We start from the raw sequence: 14,946 nt of genomic DNA, 5'->3' as shown, positions 1-14,946 counted from the left end.
AAGCAGAGACATTACTTTGCCAACAAAGGTCCGTCTAGTCAAGGCTATGGTTTTTCCTGTGGTCATGTATGGATGTGAGAGTTGGACTGTGAAGAAGGCTGGGAGCCGAAGAATTGATGCTTTTGAAGTGTGGTGTTGGAGAAGACTCTTGAGAGTCCCTTGGACTGCAAGGAGATCCAACCAGTCCATTCTGAAGGAGATCAGCCCTGGGATTTCTTTGGAAGGAATGATGCTAAAGATGAAACTCCAGTACTTTGGCCACCTCATGCGAAGAGTTGACTCACTGGAAAAGACCCTGATGCTGGGAGGGATTGGGGGCAGGAGGAGAAGGGGACGACCGAGGATGAGATGGCTGGATGTCATCATGGACTCGATGGACTTGAGTCTGGGTGAACTCCGGGAGTTGGTGATGGACAGGGAGGCCTTGGCATGCTGCGATTCATGGGGTTGCAAAGAGTCGGACACGACTGAGCGACTGAACTGAACTGAACTGAACTGAATGGCCTTAAAAGATGTACACATCCAAATCCCCAGAACATGTGAATATGTTAATTCTTAAGAAGAATAAGGCTGTAGATGGAATTAAGGTTGCTATTCAACTGACATTAAAATAGGGAGATTTATCTTGGATTATCCAGGTGGGTCCAAAGTTATCCCAGGTCCTTATATGAAGAGAGAGGCAACATACAAGAGTAGGGAAGGTGATGAATAAGGAGTTGGCCAAAGTGATGCAATGTGCAAAGTATTCAGCTCACTGATGTGGGCTATAAAGACAGTAAAAGGAGCCATTGATTCAAGGAATGCCAGCAGCTCTAGAAACTGCAAAAGACAAGGAAACTGATTCTCCCCTGTAGCCTCCAGAAGGACCGCAGCCCTGCCAACAACTTGACTTTAGGCCAGTGAGACCTGTATTGGACTTCTGATCTCTAGAACTGTGAAATAATAAATCTGTGTTTTTTTAAAGTGATTAAATTTGTACAATGGCAATTGTACAATGTACAACTGCTATTCATGATAAATGCCTGCATTTGCATATTATATAGACAGATGTGATATCACAAACCATACAGTATGGTTTCTGAAAGGCATAAAGTTTAAGAGACTTCTAAGAACACAAGGAAATTTCCCACCTGTCAAAAATAGGTCATCTTTCTAGGCTTAATTTATACCAACTGTCCTCAATATCATGCTGGAGATTCAGATATTTTCTTGACCACTTCTGAAAATCCAGTCTCCACTTGGCTCTGTGCCCTGGTAGGCAGACCTCAATGGGCCAGACTCCCTTGCCCTCTGGTTTCCAGTTGGGTTCCCCCAAGAGGGGTTCCAGCAGGAGTCTAGAGATAGTCAAGTGCCAGCCTTGCACGTGTAAACCCATGAGTTCAGTTTAATTCAGTCTCTCAGTCATGTCCAACTATTTGTGACCCCATGGACTGCAGCACGCCAGGCTTCTCTTTCCATCACCAACTCCTGGAGCTTGCTCAAACTCATGTCCATCAAGTCAGTGATGCCATCCAACCATCTCATCCTCTGCCATCTCCTTCTCCTCCTGCCTTCAATCTTTCCCAGCATCAGGGTCTTTTCCAGTGAGTCAGTTCTTCACATCAGGTGGCCAAAGTATTGGAGCTTTAGCTTCAGCATCAGTCCTTCCAATGAATATTCAGGACTGCTTTCCTTTACAATTGACTGGTTTGATCTCCTTGCAGTCCAAGGGACTCTCAGGAGTCTTTTCCAACACTGCAGTTCAAAAGCATCAATTCGTAGGTGCTCACCCATGAAAGTGAGTCCTTAAATTTTGTGCTTTAGGAACCTTCCTTGCCTCACTCAAGAGTACAGTGAGGAAGAAATAAGGGGTCCAGGAGAGGCATCCCAGAGTGATGACAGCCTGCAAACTACTATGAGACCCCATCACAAAGAACCTGAATTCCTCACCATTTCTCACGTGCCTTCTCCACACCCCTCACACAACCACCTGATGAACAATCAGAGGCCATGGCTGAGAAAGCAGAAATGAAAAGTCAAGAAAACACAACCCCACAGTACCAAGAGAAGAAACTTTGTTTAAGCAATTTACGCAGTCATTACATATACAGTGCTGTTATATGCATAAAATTTGCAAATTTTATGCAAAAATAAACACCACCCTCCACAGGGATAACTTTTCCTTTGTTTTCTCTGGCTTCTGAAGCAAACTCAATTTGGAAAATAAAAACAGAAAATTACCCTGTGGTAGGATAAGATTTATGTATTCATCTCAGTACCTCTTACAATAACCCCCAATAGTATCCATAAGCCTAAAGGGATCTGTCAATGCTGAAGCACTGTGGAACCTTGAACTGAGCTAAACACAGCTGGTAAAGTACAAGGACATATGTCTGTATGGATGTGAGGTGAAGAGACCCCTCCTCGGAGCCATCCTGGGTCACCAGTCCTTCCCAGCCCTCCCCTAATGGCCCACAGAGTGAGTTCAGTTCTCTCTTCTTTGTGTCCCCACAAAGATCTACACAGTAAGTGGGTATTGGACGCACAAAGGAGTATAAGAACAAAAATCAGTACAGTAAAATCCACAGACAGAGCAGTCAATCCCTGACTAAATGTAGACAGGCTTAGACATGCATTCCCTGTGAACTTCAGGAATCTCCCCACTCCCTGTCCTTCCTTGCTCCCCACCACCCATCCCTGCCCCCAAATATTTTTAGAATAAAGCAACAAAAAGATAGGAAGAAGATCGTGGCAGGAAGAGCATAGCGGCACTAATACTCTGAATTAGGCTGCAAGGAATTTAAAAGCTGGACCTCCCCCAGTAGCATTTGTTTCCTGCACATAAACAGGAACACTACATGGAATCATTGGCACTTATTTTTAGAAAAAAAATAATCTAAAAGATTAAAAAAAAACAACAACACCCTTGGGTTGATTGTAGACCGACGTTTCCACCTGGAGCAACAGAGTCAGCTCTTGAGCAGCAGGGTCCTGTGGGGGCACTGCTGCAGGCCTACCTTTGCCGGAAAGAACCAGAAGAAAATGTTGCTGTTGTAAGTCTTATTCACGGTGATGTAACCGGAATAGCTTGTCAAATTCCATCCTGGGAAAGGAGGTACCAAACTCAACTGTCTCCCTAGTGGGGGAAAAATGTATAAGGATTAGACAAAAAATAAATGCAGCGCTGGCCATCTCCATCTTGGCCAGACTTGTCCCAGGGGCCAGGTCTGGAATCAGTGATCAGAAAAGCTACAGGGGGATTGCCATACAGGTGCTTACTGCCCTGGCCAGGTCCACATATTCAACATTCACCTTTTAGCCAAGAAGAAAATCAGCTATACTCAACTCCACTCCAAAGTTAAATCAAGGTGTTCACACTGGGCCACCTGGAGGGCCAGGGCAGGATAAAGTCACCTAATTCCAAAAGGTCGGGGTGAGGGGTGCAAGAGAAATAACACAGCGAACGAGCTCTCAGCCTAGGGAAGGCCTGTGTTCTCCACACTCTTCTGATGTTGAGAGCAAAGGGCCTGACACTTCCACTAAGGGAAATGAAGTGAGGCGTGTGGGGAGTGGGGATACTTAGGGATGGCTAAGGAGGGTGGGGAGAGGCAGGCAGTGGGACTGGGGGTGATCGTGAGGCCACCCAGAGGGAGCCAAACAGGACAGGGGAGAGTTGTGAAAGGCATAGGTCCTGGTCTTCTTATGGCAGCAAAAGGACAGGGAGGGAGAAAGAGCTAACACTCAGATAGCTGAGGCCGCCCAGGAGTAAACAAAACCGATAGAACTAACATTTCCAAGGCCGATATAACAAGGGTTTTATATTATGTGGCATAATTATTACTCCTACTTTACAGATGAGAAAGCTAAAAGCACAGAGGGGTTAAGTAACTTGCCCAAGGTCACATATAGTAAAAGAGGGCTGGAATTTAAACCCAGCAGTCAGGCTGCAGAGATAGCTCCTGCCCCTACCCTGCTACAAGGCACCTTAGCTAGAGAGTCAGTTAGAAGGTGTAGGCAGCAGGGAGTGGAGGGGGAAGCAGTGAATAAGAAAGGAGTGGAGAAGGGATAGTAAGCAGGTAGGAAGCAGGGGGTGGTGGCGAAGTCTGGGTGAAGAGGAGACCTTTAGGGGGAACAAAGCAAGTGTCCCTGCTAAAAATGGATTGTTCAAGAATAGCTACTTAAGTCTGAGACTTGCTAAGTTGGAGACTGGCTAGTAGAGAGTAGATAAGGAAGCTCGATCCTATACATGTGCTACCAACTAGAGATGTCTCCAGTGGGTTGCCGGAGCCCACGGGCCCTGGAATGCCGATTGACAGCATCTCTTCCCAACTTGGTATTCAGTGACATCACTGACAGCACGTGGTAAGCCATGGTATAAATGTGGATATTGATCTGTCCACCCTGGACTTCATGAGAGGATCAAATGAAAGCATGCATATGACCCCTGAGCACAGAGATGCACATAAAATAAGGGCTCTGGCAAAGAAAGGGGTGATTCTCATAAGCCCGTGGGCCACCCCAAGAATAGTCTAGAAGACTTTGCGTTTTTTGGACTCGGTGCAGTTCCCCCAGGAAGGATTAATTCAACCTCTCTACCCCTTCCCCATTTTCTTCCCCATGAGATATATCCCTCCCAATTGAAAAAAAAGGGGGGGGGGCAAAGACAAAAGAAAGATTGTACAGAAAAGAGAGATGCTAGGGGAAAATAGTGAGTACCTGTCCATTTCCATTCCCCCACCGTTCCCTCTTCCCGTGTTTGCTTCCACTCTCAGTTAGCCCAAAGAAAAATCAACTCCAGGGCTGGGCAGTCTTTAAAACAATTCTTTTGGCCACTTTTTGAGATATAATTGACATACAACATGATACTGGTTTCAGATGTACAACATGATTGAATATTCATACACTATATGTTGTGATGAGATCACCACAGTAAGTCTAGTTAACATCCATCACCCCCGACAGCTACAATTTTTATTCTTGTGATGAGGACTTTTAAGATTGACTCTCTTAGCAACTTTCTATGCAAGACAGTTTATTAACTCTTCTTACTATGACATACATCACAGCCCACATCCTATCTTTTGGAGTTGGAAGTTTGTACCTAAAACACTTTTGAAATATTTTTCACAAAACTATTAACCTTCTCAAAATCCAGCAGAGACCCTCTCAAAAAAAGGAGAGCAGAGAACTGAAGACTGAAGGGTTGGGAATGAGTGAGAAGTAAATCCCAGAGGAGTAAATGGGCATTCAAGAAAGACAGAGAAAAATGAGAAAGGTCAGAGTAAAATGAGAAGAAGAGAAAACATGTAATAGAAAGGAGCAGGAGGAAATGGACTTCGGGAGATGGGTGATTGAATCAATTTCTCTCTCTGAGACCAGCACAACACGAGGTCCGCTGACCTGCTCTGAAGATGACTCAAATGCTTACCTGGTCCTCTCTTACTGACCCTTTCTGAGCATCTCGAAGTTCTATCTCTGTTGCCTTGAACTCACGGGGTATATTTTCTACCTTCCTTTCTAGATCAGGGGCTACTGGAAAGCAGGGCATTTGTTTTGCTTACTTTTGTACCCCCAGGGGCACAGCATGCTGATTGAAACACTTAAGACATTCGATACATACTTGTTAATGAATAAATGTGAATTAACCAACTAAAACATGACACGCTGGCAATGCACTTGGACCAGCTCATTTCTACAAAAACCTCCTAAGGCAGGCAGGCCTTATTAAGATCCTGGGAAATTCAGAAAAACTTTTCTCTGGCCCATAAGGAAGAGTTTCGCCTTGTTTTGAATTTAAAATTTCCTCTAACTATACCACAGTAAAATGATTAAAAGTTCTCTCAAATAAATTGGTTTTTTTTTTTGGCATTTTCAAATGTCCCATTCATCCTTTCAGAATCTGTTAATGGAATGTGGAAAATAAACTCCCAAGATGTAGGAGTTTCTTTCTTCCTGGAACCATGACTCATAATACAAATGTTTGAAACAGCTGAAAAAAGGAAAAAGGTTTTCTTTGAAGTGGCTTCACTTCCTACTTCTTACTGTGGTGACTGGTGCTTGTGATAGTAACACTTCCAATCCAAAAAGATTGGAGCATGACCAAAGAAGGGCTTGAGCCAGCTAATCAGGCACTCCATATTTGCAAAGACTTGTAACATCATCTGGATGGGCAGGACACTACCAGGCCATAATTTTTAATAAATTAAGAGCCAATAGTAAAATCTTCTTTAAAGTTTATGAAAAGGCAGCATTTGGAAGTACACTAAAATTATTTTAATTTTTTTTAATTTTAATTAAAATTATTAATTTTATTCATTCTGTTTCAGGGAGTGACAGTTTATTCAAGCTGCAGAGAAAGCAAACACACAAGTACAACTACGTAAAACTAAGCTAGTTAACTGGGAATTTAAAAGAAATTAAAATTTTCTGTGTCTTATTGTGAACTATTGTTTATCTCAGAAATGTTTCGTTGCGATATTAAGACTCATGTCCCTAAGATTTCAACAGACTTGATGCACAAAAGGGATTCAGGGGAGGGAGCTGACCATCTGTCCAAAGCTTCCTGAACTTTCAGTAAAGCGAATGAATAAAATTATCCTTAATTATGTTGTCAGGGCTACATTTGAATACCCAGATGTACCAGACTTTGGATCAGCCATTTAAAATTCCATTTAAATATTTTTGACTATGTAACAGAACTTTAGAAAGTGATGTTACACCAGATTTAATATTTTAAATGTTGTCACTTATCAGATGGTGATCTAACAGGGTTGGCACAAAAGGATAGAAGATAAAACTACTTCCCTTGAAATCTTTCTTTACTACCGTTAACATCCATAAGAGGGAAATGCTCATAGGCAAGAAATCCAGGAATGGGAGGGATGTGGACAATCTCGGGCAGATTTCTCTATATTCTCTGCACTTGGTTCTACCTGATGTACAATTCAAAGACACTTTCCCTTAACGCTGATTAAGCTGTCTTCCTCTTTCAGGATGTGCAGACTCTTTCTTACTTGTCCAAATCTCACCCTATATCTTCAAGTCTGGCCACATAGCACAGCGGTTCCTACCTTGAGCTGTGAGTCAGCAGTGTGTGTGTGTGTGTGTGTGTGTGTGTGTGTGTGTGTGTGCATACACGCAGGTGTGCGTGCACGCACGTGTGCACGTGCTCGGTTGTGTCTGACTTTTTGCCACTCCATGGGCTATAGCCTGCCAGGTTCCTCTGCCCACAGAATTTTCCAGGCAAGAATATTGAAGTAGATTGCCATTTCTTATTCCAGGGGATCTTCCTGACCCAGGAATCATGAGTCAGCAGAGATAGGTTTTAAAGTCAGATTTGCCACTTACTAGCTTTACATAGCCCTGGGCAAGATACTTAATTTCTCTAGGCCTCAGTTTTCTCATCTATAAAATGGGAACAATAACTATTCATCCTTCATTAGGGTTGCTCGAAGGATTAAAAGAGATAATGTGTATAAAGCATAATTCCAGGAACATAGTTAGGTCTCATATCAAATTCTACAAATATTTATTGAGTGCCTATTACATACAGGCACTGTGACAGGAACAGGGCATATAATTACTACTAAATGTTAGCTATTTATTTCTTTCTACTACTATTACTACTACTACTATTTTCTACCTCATTATGCCAACCAACAGGGATAGCTTCCTTCTAAAAAATTACAGCATATCTACCTCAAATGTAATCCTTTAGCACTTTAGCGTGCATTGCCTGATTCCTTGTTTCATGTGTGTGCATCTGATTATTCCAGAAGAGGACAAGCTTTTTAAACAAAGGAAAATAAATTATAGTAGGCAAATTACAGAGCAGAAGGCAGAAAATTTGGATCTTGATCCCATCTCTGCTACTATTACCTGTGTCCTCTTGGGCAAGTCATGTAAAATATTTGAGTCTCAAGCCCCTCATCTGTGGATTGGTAGGGTTTGGTGATGAGTATTTAACTCTGCTTTGTGAATGAACATAATCTCAGTCATCAGTATCCACTTATTGAAGAAGCTAAAGCAAGAGAGTTCCAGAAAAACATCTATTTCTGCTTTATTGACTATGCCAAAGCCTTTGACTCTGTGGATCACAATAAGCTCTGGAAAATTCTGAAAGAGATGGGAATACCAGACCACCTGACCTGCCTCTTGAGAAATCTGTATGCAGGCCAGGAAGCAACAGTTAGAACTGGACATGGAACGACAGACTGGTTCCAAATAGGAAAAGGAGTACGTCAAGGCTGTATATTGCCACCCTGCTTATTTAACTTCTATGCAGAGTACATCATGAGAAACACTGGGCTGGAAGAAGCACAAGCTGGAATCAAGATTGCCGGGAGAGATATCAATAACCTCAGATATGCAGATGACACCACCCTTATGGCAGAAAGTGAAGAGGAACTAAAAAGCCTCTGGATGAAAGTGAAAGTGGAGAGTGAAAAAGTTGGCCTAAAGCTCAACATTCAGAAAACGAAGATCATGGCATCCGGTCCCATCACTTCATGGGAAATAGATGGGGAAACAGTGGAAACAGTGTCACCCTTTATTTTTCTGGGCTCCACAATCACTGCAGATGGTGATTGCAGCCATGAAATTAAAAGACACTTACTTCTTGGAAGAAAAGTTAGGACCAACCTAGACAGTATATTCAAAAGCAGAGACATTACTTTGCCGACAAAGGTCCATCTAGTCAAGGCTATGGTTTTTCCTGTGGTCATGTATGGATGTGAGAGTTGGACTGTGAAGAAGGCTGAGCACCGAAGAATTGATGCTTTTGAACTGTGGTGTTGGAGAAGACTCTTGAGAGTCCCTTGGACTGCAAGGAGATCCAACCAGTCCATTCTGAAGGAGATCAACCTTGAGATTTCTTTGGAAGGAATGATGCTAAAGCTGAAACTCCAGTACTTTGGCCACCTCATGTGAAGAGTTGACTCATTGGAAAAGACTTTGATGCTGGGAGGGATTGGGGGCAGGGGGAGAAGGGGACGACCGAGGATGAGATGGCTGGATGGCATCATGGACTCAATGGACGTGAGTCTGAGTGAACTCCGGGAGTTGGTGATGGACAGGGAGGCCTGGCGTGCTGTGATTCATGGGGTCACAAAGAGTCGGACACGACTGAGCAACTGAGCTGAACTGAAAAGCAATGCACATGACCCAATTGGGTGGATTTAGATTAATGATAATTTGCCTCTTCATTTACATCCAGTGACATCAGCCTGTACCGCTGGGCTGCCATATTTTCATGACTCTTCTACATCAAGCAAAATTGAGTCTTTTAAAAAAAGACTGCATTGCCTCATTATATTATCATTGACTATATTATCAAAGTTTTTCATCTTTTCTTACCAAAAAAAAACATGAAACATGGAATCAATGGATATTTCAGGCAAAGATATATGAACAGAACTCAAATGCACACATAAGAAGGGAAAATGTTTTGGCTTTAAATTAAAAAAAAAAAATAAAGACAGTCTATTGACTATGAGATCTCTTCAAATGAAGAAAAGTTGCTTTATTTTAAACTTCCATACAGAGTATATGCATTTATTTTTTATCTTTAAAATGATCACTTCCCTAAAATCTCTAGTTTGAGTTCCACATGCCCATGAAATCTACCAGCATATCAGCTTCACAAGCATTAAGTCTGCCTTCCTACATGTGACTAGGGATAAAATCCAAAGCAAACACCAAAACCTCCATCTACGGATGCTCATCTCCAAGATACGCTCCACCATGCGATGTCCCATCCCATCACCTTTCCCTTCTCTACTGGACCACTCTTGTCATTATCTCTTACTCTCTTAATGACCCTTCCTGACTCCATAACTCTCCTCATCCACCACCCCATTTCTCTGCTTCCTTTCACAAACAGCTCTTCAGGATAGCTGTCTATATACTATTTTATAGTTTAGGAGCATCATGAGGTCCAGAAAGATTACATCATTTATCTTATACAGTGATTTCCCTAAGCATGAAGAAGCATTAATAGCAGAGGCAGGTCATAAATTTTAGACTCTGATGACACCAAATGACACTTTTTGTACTGGTATTAGGACAATCTCTAAATAAAAGCCATCAGCGAATACAGGTATTTAGAGAGCAACTTACAGGTTACAAAGAGTTTTCATGTACATTTTTTAATCTGATATTTTTAACATCTCTGTGACTTGGGTGAATTGTTTTATCTCCATCTAATCAATGAGGAAAATGAGTCCTAAGACTCAGATAACTTCTCAGGCAAAGGGGCCAAGCACAATGGCTATGAGCTTAGACTCTGGAATGAAGCTGTCTGGATGCGACCCTTGCATCTACCAGCTGGTGTCTGCATGACTGGCAAGTAACTATTTCTTCCTGCTTTAGATATCTTCTGTGTAAAGAAGCTTAAATAGGTTGTTGAGATACTTAAATGATTTTATATCCAATGCTTGGAAGCAATAACTGACACAGAGTAAGTTCTGAGGTTATTATTAGCCCTATTAAATGAGCAGGCTTCCCTGGTGGCTCAGAGGTTAAAGTGTCTGCCCGCAATGCGGGAGACCTGGGTTAGATCCCTGGGTTGGGAAGATCTCCTGGAGAGGGAAATGGCAACCCACTCCAGTATTCTTGTCCGGAGAATCCCATGGATGGAGGAGCCTGGTGGGCTACAGTCCATGCGGTCGCAAAGAGTCAGACATGACTGAGTGACTTCACTTTCTCTTTCATTAAATGACCAGTTGTAGACAGGCAATATACTAGTTTTATAAATAGATATGTGGAGACTCAACTACTAGTTAATCTGACCCTGATGAACTTTCTTTTTGGCTCAAAACTCGGATACTATATGATATCAAATTGTTAATATATGAAATGAAACAATTGAGTAAAATATATTGTCTTTGGATCCTGTGAGACATCTGCTAAAACAACAACTGTTGAAACTATACAGTTTCAGCGGTTTCAGATTTAGGCTTACCTTTTGTAAGTTTCCCACTTTCAATATAAGGAGTCAGAAATAACCGCTGTCCTGGGTCTCCTTTACGTGGTCTGGAAACATGGGCTTTTCTGTACAAGGAGCGAAACAGCCCATCAGCACCAGGGCTAAGCGCCAACAAAACCAGCAAAAAAAGTGCCTTCCACATGGCACCAACCGTTCCCTCTGGGCCTAGAATGAAAACAATAACTTTCCACAAATGAATCCAAAGAGTAAATATTTACCAAACCCCTTTATATGCAAAACACTCATTTAGTCACTCAAAAAATACACATAAAGCTCTCTGCTAAGTACCTTGCTGCTGCTGCTGCTAAGTCGAGTCAGTCGTGTCCGACTCTGTGCGACCCCAGAGACAGCAGCCCACCAGGCTCCTCTGTCCCTGGGATTCTCCAGGCAAGAACACTGAAGAGGGTTGCCATTTCCTTCTCCAATGCATCAAAGTGAAAAGTGAAAGTGAAGTCGCTCAGTCGTCTCTGACTCAGCGACCCCATGGACTGCAGCCCACTAAGCTCCTCCGTCCATGGGATTTTCCAGGCAAGAGTACTGGAGTGGGGTGCCATTGCCTTCACCAGCTAAGTACCTTAGATACAGCCTAAATAAGATCAACCCAGTCCTTGCTCATCCTGAAATTAACAATCTAATGGAAGGCTATTTAAGTGATTGGCAATATAACAAGCACAACAGCTTCTATTTCTAAAACTGTGGTCTGGAAAATAAATTCTATGAAGGATTACAGGAACCAAGAAGACAACAGGGACTCTAAACAAATCACAGAGTGGGAGCGACAGTCATCTACTCCAGGCAGAGGATTCAGAACATATTTCAGGACAGGAGAACCTAGGAAGGAAGACCTTACCAAGGTAGAAGGTGAGTAAAAGGTGGGTGGAGCTCAGTTAGGCAGGAGAAATGGGGAAGGCATCACTGGTGGAAGGCAAAGCCTGAGAAAAGGTGAGACCTGACTTGTCCATGGGTGTTTTGCAGGGAAATTTAAAATAATTTCTGGCCAGCTTTTTATCTCTTACAAATCACCAAACTTTGCATTCAAAAACAAAAAAGAAAAGAAAGAAGAGACAGAAGATCCTACAACCCTTACCCCTATAGCAGGCTGTCCAGTGAACTCAAAAGTTAGACCTCACACTTTATTAACACAAAGCTTTTCAAGGATCTTGTAACCTGATGTTTGCTGAAAAAATGTGTGGTGAATTCCCTAAACTTGTAAACATGTAAATTGTATTTACAATGGGTTTTTCCAATGTATTTTTAGCTGATTTGAACTTCCTGATAGCCAGGAAAACAAGGGTTATCATCATCAATCTTAGACACGGAAAATTTGACTCGAAGGAGTACCTTATCTACAGACATCAAAACAGAGAAATCAGAACTAGTATGCAGTCAGGGCTGGGCTGAGGGTAAAGTGAGTCTGATGTAGATGTAAAGTGGGACCTTTTCTTTTTTTTAATTTTGAAATTTTGTCCATCAAGGATTTTTTGAGTTGACTTTGATTTTTTCAAGTATTGCATTAAATATTATTTATCTTGATTACTGAGTTTTTTGGCACTCTTAGATTTTACATCCAAGGCAGGTGCCTCAATTGCTTCTGTTAATCCTGACTCTATTAAGTAATATGATTCTTGCACCAGTGCTATTAAATGACTCTGTACTACCGCTAGTTAAATACTCTGCTCACTCAGATTCTGGATGCAAAGAGAAATATACAATATAGGCAAATACAATGCTTGGCTTGATTGTTCAGTGCCTTAGTATACCAAGTCATTAATATACCTTAAAAACATACAAGGTGTTGTAATCTATTAACCACATGCTAATCACAAGCCAATTTAGCATAATAGGAAAATATTGGTTCTAGCAAATTTAGAAAGGTTCTCAGCCACATTTCTCCAATAAGATAAAAGTTTATAACTATAATTTGATTGAATACATGACCTTTGTCAAGTCTTTCATGGTTAACTTAATAGAATTCCCCAGACTTAAGGTAAACAAGCCCAACCAAATAGACCATGTACTTAAGAGTGGTTTTGTCTATTTACTATAATAAGGAACAAAATGACTTTAGAAACTGAAATTAAGTTCCCAAGAAGCCCAAGTATTATGACCACTATAGCACTGATGAAAGATTTTTTTTTAATTATAAGAACTTGTTATGCTAATGTTTTAATAACAGCTGCTTTCAAGGAATGCTTGAAGTCAACAATCTTACTCTCTGGTTCATGGGGAAAAAAATCTGTGGTATGAAAAACATTGGAAGGAGCTCTTCCATTAAGAGGCTTTTTCCTGCAGGCAGAAACAAGGAACTAATCATACCAGCTAATTTCTCAATCATTCTGCTGTAAACATCCAGCCCCCTTTAATGGAAATCATTAATATTTAAATAACCAGGGTAGTTACAACTTCTTTTGTCAGCAAATGTTGACTCAAAGATGTTAAAGAAAGAAAGGTGAAGTTGGTCTTGTTTTAACTGACATAAATCTAACACACAAAAGCAAGAGCTGGGTCAACTTAGGAGCCCCCATTAACATTTAATCAAATAACTATTAGAGTCATGGTTTCCCATGTAGGTGAATTAAAAAAACAACATACTTCATTTCACTGTTTCATTTAATGGTCAGAGTTCCTGGACTGTGCTTAGCTGTCATCTCTCCTGATGAAAATGAAAGCCATATCATGAATGGAGTATTTTCTTTCTTCACATCTTTCACTAATGTATTTTGCCTATCCTAAATTAGCCAAAACCTTTTCATTTATTGAACATTTATTGAGTCCTTTCTAAACTAATAAACTCTGTATTGGAAGTTATTGCCCGCAGAGAGTAAAAAAATTATTAACCCTACACTGTATTATGTATCTACTTGAAGTGATATGAAAACATTGGTGTTATTTCCAGTTCAAATACATCTTACTGAAGGATACAGGCAAACTGCTCCTCTTAATAAATGTTCAGAAACAGAATAAAATATATGCAAGTTCAAAACAATATTGGCAGAATCAAATATGCTAAAGGTCAAAATCTGCGATTCACTATAACTACCTTACTGCGTGTATGTGCTAAGTCACTTCAGTCGTGTTTGACTCTTTGTGACCCTATGGACTATAGCCTGCCAGGCTCTTCTGCCATGGGGATTCTCTAGGCAAGAATACTGAAGTGGGTTGCCATGCCCTCCTCCAGAGGATCTTCCCGACCCAGGGATTGAACCCACATCTCTTGTGTTCCCTGCACTGGCAGGCAAGTTCTTTACCACTAGCGCCACTTGTGAAGCCCAAAACCTTACTAAAAACCTAAAATATCACAACTGGAAATCATGTGTACAAGAGACAATTTTTTTATATCAACAAAGGTATTTATCACAGTATTATTTAGAATAATAAACTGTCAACAATGTAAACAATTTAAGATAAGTTACTGTACATTAAAAAAATGGAATCATATACAGCAATTAAAATGACTCTACTGAGAATGTTTTATAAAATATACTAAAATATTAGGTAAAGAAAAGGAAGCTATTAGATTGGGTGTAAAGTATATTGTCCTTATTTAATACTCAGTAATAATTTCTAAATTTTCTATAATAACTAATCTTATAATTAGAAGAAAGTCATTTTTGATTTTGCTTTTTTATCAGTGAAGCAACTGGTAGGCATGGCTTGTTCCTTATTCCTTATTACTACCTGGTTATGACCTCTTGCGTTTCCTAGGAGTAAGAGTTCTGTTTGTCCTTTCAGAATAGGTTCTGCTCTCGCTAACATTCTGTGAAGATGTGTCCTGATCTCATACTGTCATAGAACCTCAGAGACTCAAAGTAAAGTTTCTCTTTGTTGAATTAAAAGGCTCTGCATTAACATGAGATGCTGTTCTAATAATAATTCATCTGACTGCATTTATATCCAGTTCTGCCTGGAGTAGAGTCCATAACAAATGAGAATATAATTGGTTCTAAGCAAATAGCTGTTGAACTGATGGGTCTAAATAACGA

At 40.9% G+C, this 14,946-nt stretch overlaps 1 protein-coding gene across 6 annotated transcripts in view; it reads right to left on the bottom strand.

The window, feature by feature from the left end:
• Nucleotides 1-14,946, bottom strand: part of CPVL (carboxypeptidase vitellogenic like) — a 133,394-nt gene that overhangs the window by 97,824 nt on the left and 20,624 nt on the right. For 4 of the 6 annotated variants that reach the window (XM_015095329.4, XM_060414783.1, XM_042248638.2 and 1 more), the window contains 2 exons: nt 10,940-11,128; nt 2,997-3,115 (listed from right to left, as the gene is read on the bottom strand). In XM_015095329.4, coding sequence (XP_014950815.1) covers nt 2,997-3,115; nt 10,940-11,105 — 285 coding nt within the window. In that variant the 5' untranslated portion in view covers nt 11,106-11,128. Of the gene's footprint in view, nt 1-2,996; nt 3,116-10,939; nt 11,129-11,251; nt 11,376-12,050; nt 12,134-14,946 lie in introns of those variants that run through there. The other 2 variants (XM_027968648.3, XM_060414782.1) reach the window with 2 other exon arrangements.

This window comes from Ovis aries, chromosome 4 (genome assembly GCF_016772045.2).
Source record: "Ovis aries strain OAR_USU_Benz2616 breed Rambouillet chromosome 4, ARS-UI_Ramb_v3.0, whole genome shotgun sequence".
Lineage (NCBI taxonomy): Eukaryota > Metazoa > Chordata > Mammalia > Artiodactyla > Bovidae > Ovis > Ovis aries.
This window is presented reverse-complemented; position numbering and strand designations above follow the sequence as displayed.